The sequence below is a fragment of the Mirounga angustirostris genome, unplaced genomic scaffold, assembly GCF_029215605.1.
Source record: "Mirounga angustirostris isolate CCGP_5_RB_7025 unplaced genomic scaffold, mMirAng1.0.hap1 SCAF_8, whole genome shotgun sequence".
Classification (NCBI taxonomy): domain Eukaryota; kingdom Metazoa; phylum Chordata; class Mammalia; order Carnivora; family Phocidae; genus Mirounga; species Mirounga angustirostris.
The window spans coordinates 98,445,796-98,464,239 of NW_026991716.1; the positions used below are offsets into that span (position 1 = coordinate 98,445,796).

Genomic DNA, 18,444 nt, shown 5'->3' on the forward strand with positions numbered 1-18,444 from the left:
CATCCTGCCCTGAGCATCCCACTCCCTCAGCAAAGGCTCTTAAGGGCCCAGAAACAGCTGTTCATAAAACTGCTACTTACGTGTACCTCCCAGCTCTACAATTCAAGTCTGGTGACAAGAAGTTACAAGCAGTTTACTTCTTCAGAGCCTATCACTGTCAGTAGCAACTAAGAGCTGCAGGAAGAGCCTCAGCACCAGTTTCCCCAACTTTTTAAACCTTCTACCCCAACTCCTGACAAGAACAAATCTCTAAACTTTAGGTACAATATCATTTTAAAAATTAACTCACACACACAGTTATTTATTTTCCAATTTGATCAGGGAATGCAGGGCTTGGGTTTTACCACTGTCTCAAAATATGCATGAAAACTTAAAGAATGATTTTAACAAATATAATCCATAAATGTACTATCTTTACTCCTCCAGGATGCCGTAATTTCGATTTGTATTACACATATATGTAGTGCTCTCAAAAAATGTTTTTAAAATACAGCTATTAACTATTTAGTACTAGCCATCAAATAGCAAACAATTTAGATTTCTTCTTTATGATTTTAAGTTTTTCCACAAATGACATAGGTGGTCATTTTATATACTCAGGCATTAAAAGATTCATCTTTGCTAAATGAAGTAATATGGTATGGTCATTTTCAAATTAAAATCAGATTTATTCTGACCTAGACCTCTTAGGTCTTTCCACCACCTTAAGATTTGTAATATACACATAATACACCATATACAGGACACAACTTCCAAGATTTGTATTGCTTTAGACAGATCAAGGACTTGCAGGTCATTGAGCCTAGCTTTTTTGTAAAATTTTCGAAATCCTTTTCTGGAGAGTAACGCAGTAGAAATATTTACCAAATGAATGTCTTTGTGAAATCTGCAAAACAGGTTACTACTCCATTTCCACAGGAAACAGGATTCAAGAGATTTAATGTTACTGCTCAAATTTCAAATCAGAGAACCCCTAAAATCATCTGACTTTCATAATTTACTGCACCGCAAGCTCAAGCTTACCTGATTATTTAGTACTTCTGCATTACTCCTCCAAGTTTTCCTACACCAAAACTCCCAACACCTAGAAACAGCTTTCGCAAGCAAGATGCGAATGCATCCTAAACCTCCCAAGCAGGGTGTATTTCCTGATCGAACAAAGAGCAACAAAGAAGTGGGTGGTAACCGCCTCTCACAGAGACAAGCCAGAACCCATCGAGTCTGGTCTACAACACAAGCAGTACAGCTCCACGTTTCCCTAACACCGTCCCATTTCCCGCGAAGACTACCTCAAACTCGAAAACCCCAATTTTTATCGAGGAAGTGAAGCCTTTTCATTTGAATCCTGAGAAAGTGGCGCTCAAAGAACGCGGCGAACAAAGGAGAGGGATGGAGCCCAAGGCGAAACGGCAGCGTCAGTGTGTCCCAAGGAGGACGTGGGTCCCCACCCTTGGTAACTTCTTGCCAGCCCCGACCCGGTCGAGGGGTCCGGGCTGAAGCTTGGAGGCGGAGAAAGGAGCAGACGCAGCGGGCCAGCTCGAGACAGAGAGGAAGGGAGGGGCGGGAGCGAGCGGTGACGGGGAGAAGGGCGGGGAGAGACGGGGGCCGAGGGCGGGGCTCCAGCGGGCGCGGGGCTTTGTGTGAAGTCCGGGCCGGGGTAGATATTTTGGCCCGGGGGGAGGGTCGGGGCCGGAGCAGAGCACCCCCACACCTCCGCGCCCGCAAGTGGCGAGCAGGAGGAGAGAGAGGGCAAGCCATCCCTTTGGCCGCCTCCACTTAGACGGGGTAGGCCGGCCCCGTCCCACAGGCGGCTGCCTTCGGGGCGGCGGACCCTACTGCCGGAGAGAGAGCGACAGGAGAGAAAAGGGGGTGCCCACCTGGCTCCCGCTGCAGAGCCCGCGGCGGCCGGTCGCCGCGGAGGGGCTCTCCCTGACGGCGTCGGGTCGGGAATGGGTTAAGATGCTCCCAGACGTCGGTCCCTCCTCCTTCCCACCCCTCAGCACCCGCGCCCGCCCGCGTCGGCGGCTGCGGAACCCGGCGCGGCTCAGGGCCTGGCTCCCCAGCCCTGCCCACCCACCCTCCTGCCAGCCGGGCCTCTCACCATCGTAATAGTAGCAGACTTTCTTCTTGCCGCCTCCTTGACTGTACGCCATGGGCTCTCCGGCCACCGCCGCCTCCGGGCTCCGGCTCCTCCTCCTGCTGAAGCTGCTGCTGGTGCCGCCGCGGCTCGGCGGGGAGAGAAAAGGACTGGGGCGAAGATGGGGGTGGCAGTCCCGCAAGGAACGGCTGGCCGGAGGGAGGAGATGAAGGGACGCCGGGAGGACTCGGTACCGCCCGGCCGAGGGGCCGAGAGCGCGGAGCGGGGGGTGGCAGCGGCGCCAACTCGCGACACTGGGGAGGGGGGAGGGGGCAGCCAAACCACCTCCGGAGGCCGAGGGGAGGTGGGACGTGTCCACTGTGGCCTTCACGGGGGAGAAAGGGGTCCGACTAGAAAAAGAGGTCTCTTCAGTCTTGAAATAAGAGGCCTCTGCTTATGACCAACTTGCAGACGGCGACGCCAAATGCAGTCGTGAAACAAAAAAAAAGTCAGGCTATCGCTCCGCAAGCAGATAAAAGGAGTGCGGAGCCGGGTGAACGCTCCCCCCTTTCGATCTTCGCACAGTGGTTGCGCCTATCCGGAGTCTGCGCAGTCGCATCTTCCCAACCGTAGCCTTGGCCGCCTAGACCCCCTCCGCGTCGTCCCACGCCGCTCCCCTCCCCCACTGTCGCGAAGCTCCCGCCCGAGCGGACCACGTGCTGCGAACCGGGCGGGGAGAGACCACTCTTGCACCCCTTCCGGCCTCCTCGAGCACGCCACGCTGCAGCTCAGGGTTCCTGGGCTGGGTCGCTTCAGGTTTCTAGTTTGTTCGTTTGTTCTTTCATTTTTTTGCTGATAATTGCCCCGAGGTTCTGACCTGTTAAGGGGACCTATTACAGACAATAAATTGTAGAGTCCACTGCCTGGGTTTCAATGAGTATTTGTAGAACGCATTTGCGTTGGGACGTAAAGCACAGTTCTAAGCATTTGCACTTACAGTATTTTCATTGATACCTATATATCATAGATACCTGTTAACTCATTTAAAACTCTCCCAAACTCTGGGAGGTATATCTATCCCTTCTTTATAAATGGGGGCAGATTAAGGAACTTGGTCCTCTCAACTGTTGAGGACCTGGGGTTTGAATTCATTCAGTCTTTCCCCGAAATCCACACACCTTTACTCCATTATACTGCCGCTGCTGGCTGGACCCTGGAAGATAGAAGCAGAAAGCGCTTTCAGAACTCATGGAAGTTAAATATATATCTATGTCTGATCAGCAAGTCAACAAACATTTATCAAGCACCTGCTCCAAGCCAACCACACTGCACGTGAAGGGTGGAGGGACTGACAGTTTGCAATATAGTACTCTTTTCCCCAAATAGCCGAATGCACACTCTTCCATACTCCATCCAAAAGAAAGAAAAAAAGGTCTTACTGAAGCAGGAGCCATTTGGAGCCAGAAATATCTTCTTTATTTTGTTCTTTGACTTCAAAATCCCCAAGGTGTTTATACTTACAGCAGCAGTTTTCCTGGATCTCACCCAAGAAGTTTAAGAAAGTCCAAAGTAACCCCTTTCCCCTCTCCCTCCAAGTCTTTATTTTTTTTAACAAGCACCCCATGTAACTGATGCAGTTGGTACAGGAGCAGCAGTGTGAGAAACATTGGCTTAAAGTTAATAACGAGGCGTTGACTTTCACAGTTTTACTCTATCAAGTCCCAAATCAACTTGGTAGATTCTGAGAAGAAACTAATATTCTTCTCAGAACCAACATAGTGAAGTCTGAAATGAGACTTTATTTACTTCCGGAAAATTTCCCTGCCTCTGCCTACCTCCCTGCCCCCAGGTGTTTCCTTGTCCTTCCCGTGGTCTGTCCTTGGGACTAGTAGCGCTCTAGCTCAACACCATGTTAAGGTTGCTCACAAGTCCTCCAAACTTCTCATTACAATAGAGTTTAACAAGAGGAGGGACTATGTCTTGGATATATTGTATCTCTATGCCTATGACACGGGGCAAGTCACTTAAACTTTTTTTGGTCTGAATTGCTTTATCTGTAAAATGAGGCAGTATTATTTGAAGAATAATTCCTCGTATGAATATTGAGTGGCTCAAATAAAATATGGAATCATTTATAAACAATGAACTATGTAAACTTAAGGATTTATTATGATTATTATTACAATGCTAGTAATAATAATTATTGTTTGCATCCATGGTACCTAACTTTGAACATGTGAGAAGAGCCTGGGCATATATTTTGGTTATTGTTGAACTTGTTATTTATTATTTAATAATTTTAAACTAATAGAAGCAATTATTTTACCTTTAGAAACTGGCGTTAGAGAAGGATATCTTATTGGTGATAGGAGGAGACCAAGAGAATTATGTGCCTAAACATCTATAATGAACTTTAGATTATCAGAGCTAACATACAATCAGTTATTAAAACCTATTGACAAGCTCTAATTTCATTCGCCATATTCAAACTCATCTCTATCAAACCTTTTTACCATTAGAAAAAAAGAAAGTTTTAGACAATATACAGGAGAAAGAAAGTTGAGAACATGGTTAATTCATAGAATGCATAATTGAGGATTGTCTTTATTCTTAAACTATTTTTCTTTAGTTTCTTCTCCGTCTATATGAGTTTATAATCTCGAAGATGTTCAGTGCTTTGGGATTATTCAATGAAAGGATCTGTTAAACAAATGGATTATTTAGACCATATAGAACTGATGGACTATTTAGAAACTATTTAGAAACCGATTGCCTCAGCTTATGCTAAAAACGAAACCCTGATACCAACTGCAGCAGATAGTCTAATTTTTAGTTACTCTAAAGGAATTGTTCATATAAGCTTGTTTCTACTCTAAGGAAATTTAGATTTCTTGGTGTTAAATTCTATGTAGCAATTCCATAAGGTAATACAGAAGGTAGAGAAGTACAGTAACTAACACTAGGGTATTGTCACAAACTAAACCAGCCTCAAGCTGAATTCTGATTTCCTCAGAAGCATGATTCCTATTTTTACCCAGTACTATAAGCCATTACTCATTCCTCTGAACAGTAGCACCAACAAGAAAGGTTACAGTGCTATTTGAACTGTGCATTTGTGTAATAAAATTTAAAACTTCCAATTTTTATTAAAAACACATTTTTGGGTTTCTGTGGGGTTTTTTTATGATTTATTTATTTGAGAGAGTGTGTGTGCACCTGTCAGGGTGGGGGGCAGGGGGTAGGGGCAGAGGGAGAGGGAATCTCAAGCAGACTCTTCTGACCTGAGCTGAAATCAAGAGTCAGACACTTAACTGACTGAGCCACGCAGGCACCCCAAAAACACATTTTTGAATCATAGCTTATTTACTAAATTATTCAGTTAAATTAAATCTTTCAAGTCACCCCTGTTAGCTTGTTTAATGCTTTGTTCCTGTCCCTTAAAACAAAGTATTACTTTGATCCACACCATCTACTTAAACAAATTTTCTAGTAAAATTCTATACCATTCTGTGTCTGGGAAAATCTACTTGCTACTGCCTCCCAGCCACCCTACATATGTATCTTAATTCTTCATCTTTCCTCTCTCAATTTTTTAACTTTCCTTCAAATGTGATAATTACTTCTCTCAACTGAGCACCAGCACTGTACCAATGGAGGGGGAATTTACATGTTGGGACCATCAGGTGAAAAGCCAAATGATGAAGATGGTGGAACAGGAGGATAGGGACCTGGGTCCTTGAACACCTCATTTATATTCGCACCAGACCTGGACTGTCCACCTCTTGGACTTCTGGTTACCTGCAGAGGGAAAAAAACCAATTCAAAACAAACATTGGTTAAACCACTGTAATCAGAATTTTGTTAAATGCAATTGAGTACAACCCTACCTCATGTGAAATAGGAACTAGAGGTTAGTGGCTTCTGGTAATTTCCACTAAGAAATTACAGATTTCTGTTGAGAGATAGCTCTCTATGGGTTTCTGAATATCTTGAGAGTGGAGGTACTGAATGCCCTTTTTTCCCAAACAGTCTGTCCAAAAATGTTTGTATAGTGGACAGCTTTGGAAGATAGAGAAAATGGCTTCCTCTGTAGCAAAGGTGGGGCACGCTTACTGCCCGTTACAAAAGATTCAGTTGTTCTAAATTCAGGGTTCATCTCTTATAATGCAATGTACTACAGTGTAGGTGTCATCTGGCCCTCTTCCTCATGACCTGTAGGAACTGGGGCTTGGCAGCCCAAAACATAATACTCCGGTCACTGCTATTGCTGTGAATAATAAATTATCTTTGTCTTTAGCATAGGAGTCTTGTGTCTTATACTAGCGTCTATGAAACTGTGGTTGACTAGCTTGTTAGCTTGCAAATAGGGTAAAATCTCAGGCCCTTCACATTTCTTCAGTTTTTGGTGGTGAGGTTAGGATGCTGAGAAAGACATAGCTTTCTAAAACAAAGGAAAGGTAAGAGCCATGTCAACCAATGGAAGTTGAGGGAAGTCCATGGGAATTGGTGGCAAACCTGACCAGGTTGTATAATCAACTGGGAATTAAGTGGCCCTACACTGTATTGCCTGTTAATGAGGAGGAATTGAGGGGTTTCAGGCTAAATACCAGGAAATAGGTTGTTGGTTTTTTTTTTTTAAGATTTATTTATTTTTAAGTGGGGGAGAGGGGCAGCGGGAGAGGGAGAGAGAATCTCAAGCAGATTCCGGGAGACGTGGGGCTCGATCTCACAACCCTGAGATCATGACCAGAGACAAAACCAAGAGTCTTACGCTTAACCGAGTGCACCACCCAGGCACCCCAACCAGGAAGTAGGTTTAAAGACAGATGGCTGGGCAGTATCCTGCTTGTGTAACTTTCCTCCCGGCGGGGGGTACTTCTTCACCATGTTGGAGACACTGTCAACCTGACCTGTGCTTTGAGACTTAGGTTAGTCCCACTAGGGATCCCCAACAATTGTAATCAACTCTTTCTGGGGATACCCTGTTCACTCCCAGGACTGTACTTCCATACAAAATTGTATGGAAGCCAGGCATTAATTTTACTGCTTCCAAGATGCACCCTAGCTGTAGTCATAAGAGATTTTTAAGTATTTAAGGACCCAATAGATCGCATAGGCTCCAGATGACAGTGAAGATCTCTCTGAAACAGAGCCCACCCTTAGTTACTTGGAGGAACTCCCCAGAGGGATATCTGACTCATTTATGTGCACTCTGGTTGGTTATCCTGATGATGTGAGTCAGTCAGTTAGAAAAGATGGTAAGAAGTTTGTCCCTGAGTTTAGCTACAGTGATCAGTGATGACACCTGAGCCTTTGAAGGCTTTGAAGCCTCAACTCACTGGCCAGAGTTGTTACAGATAATAGAATTGCCCTAGATGGCGGATTTTGAACCATCCTTAATACATCAGCCGAACCTGGATTAATGCCTCAGAGCAGATATGAAGGTCAAATCAGAGCCATAAGGAGAAAGCCACTGACTTTCTAAGGTAGATCCTGACGGTTTATGAGATTTCAGGACAGACAATACGACAGATTGGTCTCATCCTGCCATTTGGCTATTGGTGACAGGGCCTTAATTAAATGCCGTATGAGACAAATTGAATAAAGCCTCTGTCAGTCAGATTAATCAGAGTGGTCAACAGGGTTATATATCCATGTGAAAATTTCAGTTCTGTCAAGAACATGTAGGGTGGATTGTTAGAAGAGGCTGGTCCCTGCACATTCTTACTGAGTGTCCTGCACATTCTTGCTGAGTATGCTAGATTGCAAGGCTTCTCTGTCTCCTGAGACTGAGCAGTTTCTAAAGCTAGTCACATGGATGCCTAACTAGGAAGGTGACCATATCATGACTAATATGTAACTACTAACTATTCACTCTCAGGGTAGGAGAGATTGGCTTCTTGCTGCTTGCTAAGAAATCTGGGCCCTTGGTCCTGGGTTTCTCTTTTGCAGTACAACCCACTCTGTGCACATTGTTGTCTGGGTCCGTTATATATTCTATCTGGGACTTAAAGGGGCAAGAGCAACCGACACAAATAGGTTGATGCTCATGCAGCTTGCTGTGCTGTGAGCAGTAAAGTCCTTTTTGTCTGATCCAGGAATCTCCTGACTTTAGCCAGAGTCCATGAAACTAACAGGTTAACTTAATTAGCTTGCAAGAGGGGATAAAATCGCCATGGCTTGACAGTTCATGACCATATAATGCCAAAGTGTTGTTAGCAACAAGAAATTTTTCCTTATACTGTGAACCCACAGATATATCCAGCTTAGGGTGAATTCTAGATTCTTCTTTCCGATCTTGAGGGAGAAATGTAAAAATTCCTAGAAAACTGCACATTAGTTTCAGATGGATTTAATTGGAAAACTGCATCAGATTGGTAATTAGCAAAGGAAAATTGATGTGCTTTTATCCCACTTGTGCTAATGTGAATACAAAGAAGTTGAGGTAATAAACAGGAGCACTTAAATAGAATCACAAATTATTGAAGATTCAGTATCTTTTTCATATGAACATGGACAGGGAATGCTAACAATCTAGAACAGATATTACATAGCAGCAGTGAAGGTTAGATTATGCCAGCTGACTTTTTCTTCACCTTCTCTTGCTCTTTTCTAACTGAACTTTTCTCCTTTTTCTAGTTTTATTGAGATATAATGGACCTTTTTCATCCAGATTTTGCATTGCCATGCCCCAAGAGATTACCACACTTTCCTTAATATAACAGTGACCTCCACCTGAGTGTGCATAATGGCAGAGATTACTTTGTTTAGTGCTGTTCTTTTTCCTACCATGAAGTCTCATTTTCTAAAGCATTAAACTATCACTATAGACTCTGGTCTTAGTTGAGCTAGTGGCAAATTTGCTTCACAGTTGATGGCCTGGTATCAAATTTTGCCACCTTGCTTTACAGGAATAATTTGATACTAGTTTTATAGTTTATCTGTTGATATAATAAATATTTACATTTGTTGGTATATTAATATGTTAAAAAAAATTCATCAGGCAAAACTTTTAAAACAGGGTTTTTTTTTTTTCCTTCTTTTCCCTCCATTGGTTGCTTTATAATTTGCTTTTATTGCATTTCATCTGTGATGGTATGTTAATTAGCCAAACACATCTTCATTTTTTCTTAAGCTTAAGCAACCAGTATTTATATGAAGTTTGGCTCAAGAAGAGATCTTGCTTAAAAATAAGACAAATAATATCTAAATTCAGATAGCATTTTCTTAACCCTTCTTCCCTAACTCTCCATTTTTATCTTCCACCATCCTATGTGCAGTTTATATCTTAGCATCTATATTTTTTTCTTATTTATATTTATCTCTCTTTACAAAATTATAAGATCCTTCAGGGCATGTATATTAGTTTACTAGAGCTGCCATAACAAAATACCATGGACTAGGTGGCTTAAACAATTTCTGTTCTCACAGTTTTGGAGGCTAGAAGTCCAAGATTAAGGTGTTGGTAGGTTTGGTTTCTTCTGAAGCCTCTCTCTTTCGCTTGCAGATGGCCACCTTGTCACTGTGTCCTCACATGGTCATCCCTTTGTTTTGTCCGTGTCCTAACCTCTTCTTTTGTAAGAACAACTAGTCATACTGGATTAGGACCAACCCTAATAGCCCCATTTTAACTCAATCACCTCTCTAAAGGCCCTAGCTCCAAATACGGTTGCATTTAGAATTTCTAGGAGTTAGGGCTTCAACATATGAATTTTGAGGGAACACAAGTCAGTTCATAACAGGAGGGAATCTTATATGTCTTCAGGTTTTGGATGACTGATGTAAATGTACACATCATTATGTTCTAAAATTAATCCAGGCTTTGTAGTGCATCGGAATAGCCCCACTTATGCTATAACTACTCTATAAAATATATCAAAACAATTTCCTTTGAAACTTCCTAGACAAGAGGATTACACTGGTCAGTGTTCTTGGTTGCCAGTTCTGGTTACAATAAACAAAAAGAAATGCACTAGAACGGTAGAGGTAGTTCACAAAGTGGATGGGAAAGCCAGAGGACATGCTTGAAAAATTGACAGGAATCAACCAGTAAGACAGATGATAAAACATAGCTAAATACCTTCATGTGAGGGGTCTGGTTATGATGTTGCTTCCTCAGTGGGCATTGGAAACTGTCATTGCTAGCATCACCAACCCCAGCTCAAGACCCTGGAGTTGACTGCCACCATCATGCCAGAGTCATGCATTGTCTCTGCCTTCTCTATGTGTTTACTTCAATACAAAAGTCGTGAGGAGGAGCATCCAATAAATGGTTCTTAGGTTATATGCTCTAGCTGTCAGGAATCAATGGGGGCCACGTGTGTCATTTTTGATGGAAGATGGGAGCTTGGCTTCTATTAAAATGCACCAATGGCCAACTGCCCAAACATAAGAGGGTCAAAATGCTGCTCAGCCCAAAAGTGTCCACCTCAGATGTTAGCCTCTTGATAAGAAATGACATATAATTAAATCTGATGGTTTTCTCTGTCTTATACTGTAGGGCTCATCTTTCTTTTCATAAAATAACTTGGAAAACCTAATTTTTCTTATATTCAATGAGAAAGTGAGCCATTTGTTTAGAAACTAAAGAAAAATTACTGTTTATCTCAGACATCAGATCTAACTTAGGTCATTGTGATGGTTAATTCTGTGTGTCACCTTGGCTGGACCACAGTGCTCAGAAATGTGACCAAACAATATTCTGGTTGTTTCTGAATGATAGTTAGTTTTACATGCCAACTTAATTGGGCCACAGGGTGCCCAGATATTTGCTTAAACATTATTCTGGTCTTTCTGTGAGGGTGTTTCTAGATGGGATTAACATTTGAATCAGTTGATTGAGGAAAGCAGATTGCCCTCCATAATGTGGGTGGGCCTCATCCAATTAGTTGAAGTTTCTAAATGGCAGTAAAGACTGACTTCCTCCTGAGCAAGAGGGAATTCTGCCAGCAGATGGCCTTTGGACTTGAACTGCAATATTGACTCCTCCTGGCCTCTAGCCTGATGGCCTTTGGACTTGAAATACAGCATCAACTCTTCCCTGGGTCTCCAGGCTGCTGACCCACCCTGCAGATTTTGGGCATGTCAGCCTCCATGATTGCAGGAGCTAATTTCTTAAAATAAGTCTCTTTTTATAGATACACACATCTTATTGGTTCTGTTTCTCTGGAGAACTCTGATTGATAAAATCATAACCATAGAATGAGTACTATGTCACTGAAGAATAAGCTGTGTATTGCATGACTGAAATCTAGATGACCATAGCTCTCTTATGTTGATGCTTTCTTTTTTTTTTTTTTTAAAGATTTTATTTATTTATTTGACAGAGAGAGACACAGCGAGAGAGGGAACACAAGCAAGGGGAGTGGGAGGGGGAGAAGCAGGCTCCCTGCTGAGCAGGGAGCTCGATGTGGAGCTCGATCCCAGGACCCTGGGATCATGACCTGAGCCGAAGGCAATGCTTAACGACTGAGCCACCCAGGCGCCCCTGTTGATGCTTTCTTTAAGCTATTAGGACACTACTAGAGACTGAAGAAGAAAATAACTGAATAGATAATTCAATTTTTATATTTTGCTTAGTTTCCCTCTACACTATATTTCCAAATACTTTAAAAGTACTTACAACAGTCAATAAAGTTGATGCACAAAATTTTGAATTATACAGAATATGAGCTTTGTTTTACATGTAGTTCTATAGAAAAATAAGAAAATGTAAACAGGCCAAAAAAAAAATCATCTATCATTCACCTCTTTCTAGCCTGAAATAACTAACCCTTTGTAACATTTTGTTGCATATACTGTCCTACTTTATAAATGCACATAAAACTATGTAAGCAGGTAAGAAAATACATTACAAAACAAAAATAGTTTTATCAAATAAAACTGTTGATATACTGTTTTATACATATATACCATTTTAAACTTACCTTTCCCTCTCAATAATACAACTTGTATATAAATAAATGCAAAGTAAGATTTGTTTAACCAAACATCCATTAGATTTTTAAAAATCTTTGGCTCTTATAAAACTGTGCCTTCTTTAAATCTATTATAATGGATCTTTGTGCATTTGTTCAATATTTACCTTAAAGAGCTTTTGATATATGTTTATCTATGTTTAGGTCCATTAGAATTACATTCTAAAACTCTGCCTTTATCAAACATGGGGGAAATTTTAGCTATGGTTTTTGTATGTACCACATTTTTCCTTTTTTCTTCTGGTTCCTTAAATGAACTACACCTTGTAACATCCTACTCTGTTCCCCATCTTGGGCCATGATTCTGGAAGGGTTGTAAGTCACATGGCTTCTCTCCTCCCCTCCCAGGCATGTGCTTGTGATCCAAATTGGACCAGACTATTCCCCCAGACATTGCTGATAGAGCAAATTGAAGGACTTACTCTATCTGCTCTTGGCTGTCTTCCCTGACATTAAGGAGAAGGCTGTTTGTACAAAGAGTGACTGAGAGAAATAAAGAGGGAAACAGAAAAGTGATAGATGATAGATAGGAAGGAAGGGAGGAAGGAGAGAAGGAAGGGAGGAAGGAGAGAAGGAAGGAAGCAAGGGAGGGAGGGAGGAAGGGAGGGAAGGAAGGAAGGAAGGAAATATTTGAGCCTCTGAATCTAGCCATGCCCGAGAGTTAGAACTACCTCTTGGATTCCCCAGTTGTATAAGCCAATAAATTCCTTTTTCTGTTTCGTTTCTTCTTAAACTAGTTGATTTGGGTCTCTTTCACTTTATAACCAAAACAGTCTTGACAATACATGAAGCATTATAAAAAATAAAAGTTATAAAGATATATCAGTCTTACCAATAAATTATCTTAATAGCTATACACACATTTATTTTCTATCATGTGGTCCACTATTTTAAAACATAGTCTCTATCTATTTAAACATCCAACTTTGCGGGAATACTGCCCTTTACAGAAACGTGATTTTTTTTTCCAAGACTGAAAATTTAGCTTACAAAACTAAGAAGTTTGTATGTTTTTACATTTCAAAATGTTATTCTATAATATTCTTCTAAATGCTTCTCAGTGCTGTGAAAATATGATTTCAATTATAAAAATTCAGTTTACTCGTAACTTTCCAAGACCACAAAATTATGCAAAGGGACTATTACATAACTTTGTAATTGTTACAATGCAGTTGCGTTGTTCCCATTCATGAGAACTTACCCAGCTGTGTTTTCACCTTTTCTTGGCATGTGCTTAGTTTGTGACACAGCGGTTGCCCAGGAGCAGGTAAGGCGAAGGATTGGCATCACCTTATAAACTCAGGATACAAACACTGTTACATCTCTTTTTTCCCCCATTTTCTAGTTTGAAAACTCACCTACCACATTTAATAGGAAACGTAACGTCTCCTTAAGATCTTTTCTCCCCAATTGTTCAAGAACTGTGGGAGAGAACTGAGTTCAAAGCTTAATCCTGGCAAATAGAGATGGCACTGAAGTCTGCAATAGCTCCTTATTGCTACAAGGTGTGACAAAAGCAAGAGCTTGCATACACTGATGGCTTTGCTTTGGGAGTCCCTTGCTGGCCCAGACCCCTGTCCAGAATCCATGACATCCTCTGTAGTTTATCCCCATCCCCTGACAATCACCCATTGTTTCCTAAAGCACAACTAGCCTATAAGGGTTGTCGGATTCAGAGAAGCATCTAGAAGCAAGTATTGCCTGTGCCCAAACCAGCCCCATCCCCTAAACATTTATGTCCTTTTCTTCTTCTGGGGGGTTTTCCCAGGAAGAGCTTTGTATTTTGACATAATTTTAAACTTTCAGAATAGTTTCAAGGATGTAATGAGAAACTTCTGTATACCGTTCTTCCGAATTTGCCTATTATTCCCATACATTTTTCTTTTTCTGAACCATTTAAAAGTAGGTTGGAAACATTCCCATCTGTGTTTCCTAAGGACTAAGAATTCCCCTACATAACTAAAGTAGAGTTATCAAAATTAGGAGATACAAGAGTTATGTAATGCTATTATTCAGTCCAGAGTCTACGTAAAATTTCTACAACTATCCCAATAATATTTTTATAGTTATTCCCCATCCCTCCCTGCCCCAGTGAAAGATGCAATCCAGGATCATATATAGCATTTAGTTGAAATGCCTGTTTCATTTCCTTTAATTCAAAACAGTTCTTCAGCCTTTTTTTGTCTTTCTTCATCTTGCCATTGTTGAGTACAGACCAGTTATTTTATAGAATGGCTTTCTGTTTGTGTTTATCTGTTATTTCTTGTTATTAAATTATTAAATTAATTTTTTTTTTCTGCAGAAATACCACTGAAGTGACGTATCTTTGTCAGTGCATTATATCTGGAGTCACATAATACCTATTTTCCTAATTACTGGTCATGTTAACTGGTTGGTTAACTTGGTTAAGGTAATGTCCACCAGGTTTCTTCACTATATAGTTTTTATTTTTCCCCTTGTAAATAAGTTATTTGTGAGGAGATAGTTTGAGATTCTCCCTGTGGCTGCTTGGCGTTTCTCAGAGCATAGTGGCTGAGTTCTATGAATGAACATACCAAGAGAACAAAGTAAAAAAAAAAATGACATTTTTACGATCTTGCCTCAGAAGTCCTCTCTCTTCACTTCTATAGCAACTTCTTGGATGAGACAACCACAAAGGTGCACCCCAGTTCAAGGCTAGGGGATGGAGAGCCCACTACACAATGGGTAGAATGTGAAGGTCACCTTTAAGACAAAAATGGATCACAAGTGTTGGCAGCCATTTTTGAAAGATGCCTTCTGGCACACTAGGCAGCTCCAGGCCTACTGACTCCAGCCCTTTTCTCCAAGCAGTGCCGGCCCTCCCATTGTGTGGTCAGTCCGTTTAATTGTAGGCCTCTGAGAACCCTGGCCTTAACCTCCATGGATTTGTTGGGGACCCAGTCTTCTTGTGTGTCCCTTGCTGCCACCCAGCGCAGCCATCCAGATGAGAGATGGCACACTCCTGTGAGCCATATTGGCAAAGAAGAGAACACAGACAAAAAAGGACCGTCCTCTTGCCTTCTATCCCAGAGCCACATACAAAGAATGGTTGATTTTTAATCTCTCTGCTCTTCAGTTCCTATTGGTTGCCACTTCTATGCTCTGGTGCTGGGATCTGTGCATATCTAACAGTTGACTTCTTCCACCTTCCTGCCCGAAGCCCTTCTCAGTGCCATACTGTGAGATTCCTAAATCAGTGGAAGCTTTTAGAGGAAATTTGAAAAGTCTCATCCCATTCAAGGCATAGAACATAGGTCAAAACTTATCAAATTGTATACTTTGAATATATGCAGTTTGTTCTGCATCGATTAATATCTCCGTTAAGTGGAAAGTAAGGAGTACTATGTACTCTACTGCATATATCCATGACACATGCTTATACTATGAATAGGTTTTAATTCACTGGTTAGGGGATAAAAATGATTTTGCGTTTCTTTTTAAGGGATTCCCATTCCCTCTATCCTTTGATCTCTTTAGAATCCTCATTGTGATAAATGCAAGAATACTGAGGGTACTTTGTCCATGAGGGCCATAGCTACCGTTGTGAGGAAGTCTAATGGTCCATTAGATGCAGCCCCTTTGTTGCCGTTGCTGTCCCCACCAGTGGGTCCTCAGGGTGTTGGGTAAGGAAGGCTCCGGCATCAGCCACACATTATGCCCAGAATGAGCCTTCTCACCTCAGTTTACTCCCAAGTGTGCACATAAGCTATTACCTTTAACTCTATACAGATTATTTGCTCCATATAAACAACCGAGGACACGAATGGCCTAGAAAAGCATTGCTGTTAATTGATAATATAATTCAATATTAAATAACCCTAAAAGCCACCTAAATTTCCTTTTACTGAAAACTTTTCCTCCTCTTTTTTTTTTTTTTGAGGGAAGGTTCTGACTAATTCTACACTCAATCGATGTTCATTGTTCTCTATAATCCTTAAAATCCTAGGCTGTAGCATCTGTCACAGATTTAAGGTGACCTCAAACTAATCTCTGAGGGCAATGGATGGTTACTAGCTAGCTTTATCTTTGTGTAAATTGTTCCCTGAAGTTTTCCAAAATGAATGGAAGCAAACCCAAATGTAATGTTGTCTTCACCTAAAACCGCCATTACCTGCACAAAAGGCCATTCCCTGGCTGAAAAGTCAATATTTTAACAAGTTTTCCTTGAAGAAGCATCACACACTACAGGGACAGAAATTTGGAACTGGCCTTGGGATTGGCAGAGGATCATGCTGTCTGTACCTTCAAGGGATGGAATTCAGAGGTCCTCGTGAAGTTTCCCAGAACCTGTCCCATGCGGGTCACCCTTCCCCAGGGGCAGGGGCTATGTGGATTCTAAATTCCAGGTGCTACATCAGGAGTGGAGCAGAACCTAGTTAATAGTTTAAGGGGAGCCCAGTGGTCAGCAGCCGAAGCTCCGAAGCCCTTAAATGTTTCTAATACAAAAATAAAAAACAAAGGCAGTAGGGAGAGTTTGTAAGAATGAACTAGCCGCTGCAGGGAGTCCCTCTCATGCCTTAGATGGCTGCTTCCAGATAAATTCAGTTGGCGGAGAAGAGGAAGGAGTTCCTCTTAAGTGATTGCAGGGCTGGAAACGTGTGTGTGCCGCCATTTGTCACCCAGAGTTGCCTCAAAATAAAGGGACAGTGTGAATTCTGCTTCAAAACTGCTCTGTTATGGTTCCAGCCACTCTTCAGTGCTGTGTGTAAACTCAATGCGCTGCTCTCCTGGGACACATTCACCTGCTGGGGCCCATGCTGGGGCCGTCGCCTGTCCTCTGTCGCTTATGAGAGGCTTCGAAATGGTGGTGATAAAGGGGGTTCTTGGGAATTCCCGGGCTGCGCGTTCCATGGATTCGGCTTCCATTCCTGCCTATACTTTTGGAGGGTGATGCCAGGCAGCAGGCTGAAGAAGAGCTGGGAGAGCCGTGGGCAGCTTATGAGGATGCTCCCATGTGCCTGCCCATGCTTCCTCCTGTCGGCCTCCACCATGCGCTTGCGACACCTTCGAGAAGGTCACCCATCAGAGGAAGTATCGGTCATGGGCCATCTAGAGGGCAGGGAGTCAGATGTCCTCACAGTTACTGAGTTCCATGAACTTAATCTTCTCGCAGCAGGTATGGCATTTCCACGAGGGGGCTTCCCGTAGGCTACCCAAGGAAGCAATTACCCAGACAGCGGCGCTGTGGCTTCCAGCAGTTTATGCTCTAAAGTTATCCAGACCCAGGGAAGTACACTGAATCCACCAAGAAGAAAACAAAAATCTAAATGAGGTAAAGGTGGACCAGTCTTTAGTTAGAAATCTTTGCCACAGGAGAGTTAATGAGGATCTGAGAAGAACCTGAAAACCCAAATGTAAACCCTTGTAATTATCTGAGTTCTGTGGCCCATATAACACTGACTACTTAAGTCACGTGTGATATTTTGCATTTCCCAGTACAGTATTCATGAATTATAGTGTTCAAAAATCTATAAAATAGAACAAGACACTGAATCCGTTAGGATGCTTTGTGTTGAATGTAACTGAAATCCTAACTCAAAAGATGGTTCAAACAATAAACACATTTATTATCCCTCCCCAAACAGGGAATCCAGAATAGGGCACACTTCAGGGTTGGTTGATTCAGCAGCTCGGCCATTTTGTGAGAGACCAGGTTCCTTAGAGCACTTTCTCCGACATCCATAGTGCCAGCCCCATCTTAAGGCTGGCGTCAAATTGGGCAGTGGGCTTCCTCTCATCTGGTGGGAGAGAGAAAGACACAATGGGGTGTCAATCTTTCTCATCAGTTTTCTTGGCCAGACTTGATCACAGGCCCACCCTGAATTGGTAATGTAGCCATGGAAAAGACATATACCTCTTGGTTTAGAGTCCAGAGCTTCTCACTTTGTGCTGAGAATGGGTTGAGTGTAGAGCTCTTGATCCCTTCATGCCCAGGGGCTGCCATTTGGGCCTGTCCAGAGGCCACTGTCACATCCTGCCAGTCACCTCCAGCCAGAGTGGACTGTTCCCTTTATACCACAGTGGCAAACACTATTCTTTTCCATATTTGTCATGTCATGAAAAAAAGGAAATAATCTGATGAGTTTGTCCATTTCCATGTTATATAAAATAAGCCTATGTGTGGATATCTCTCACGTACTTCCATGCTTTTAATTTTTTTGATAAAGTATTTAGATTTTCATTGTTTAAGAGTAGTTAAGGGGTGCCTGGGTGGCTCAGTCATTAAGCGTCTGTCTTCAGCTCAGGTCATGATCCCAGGGTCCTGGGATCGAACCCTGCATCGGGCTCCCTGCTCTGCGGGAAGCCTGCTTCTCCCTCTCCCACTCCCCCTGCTTGTGTTACCTCTCTCGCTGTGTCTCTCTCGGTCAA

The 18,444-nt window shown here is 42.3% G+C and overlaps 1 protein-coding gene across 5 annotated transcripts in view; it reads right to left on the bottom strand.

The window, feature by feature from the left end:
* The window catches only part of HDAC2 (histone deacetylase 2), a 30,491-nt gene extending 28,181 nt beyond the window's left edge, over positions 1–2,310 (bottom strand). For 2 of the 5 annotated variants that reach the window (XM_064598023.1, XM_045865355.3), the window contains exon 1: positions 2,102–2,310. In XM_064598023.1, coding sequence (XP_064454093.1) covers positions 2,102–2,153 — 52 coding nt within the window. In that variant the 5' untranslated portion in view covers positions 2,154–2,310. Of the gene's footprint in view, positions 1–1,023; positions 1,265–1,289; positions 1,516–1,877; positions 1,899–2,101 lie in introns of those variants that run through there. The other 3 variants (XM_064598021.1, XM_064598022.1, XM_045865354.3) reach the window with 3 other exon arrangements.
* Positions 2,311–18,444: the final 16,134 nt, after the last annotated feature.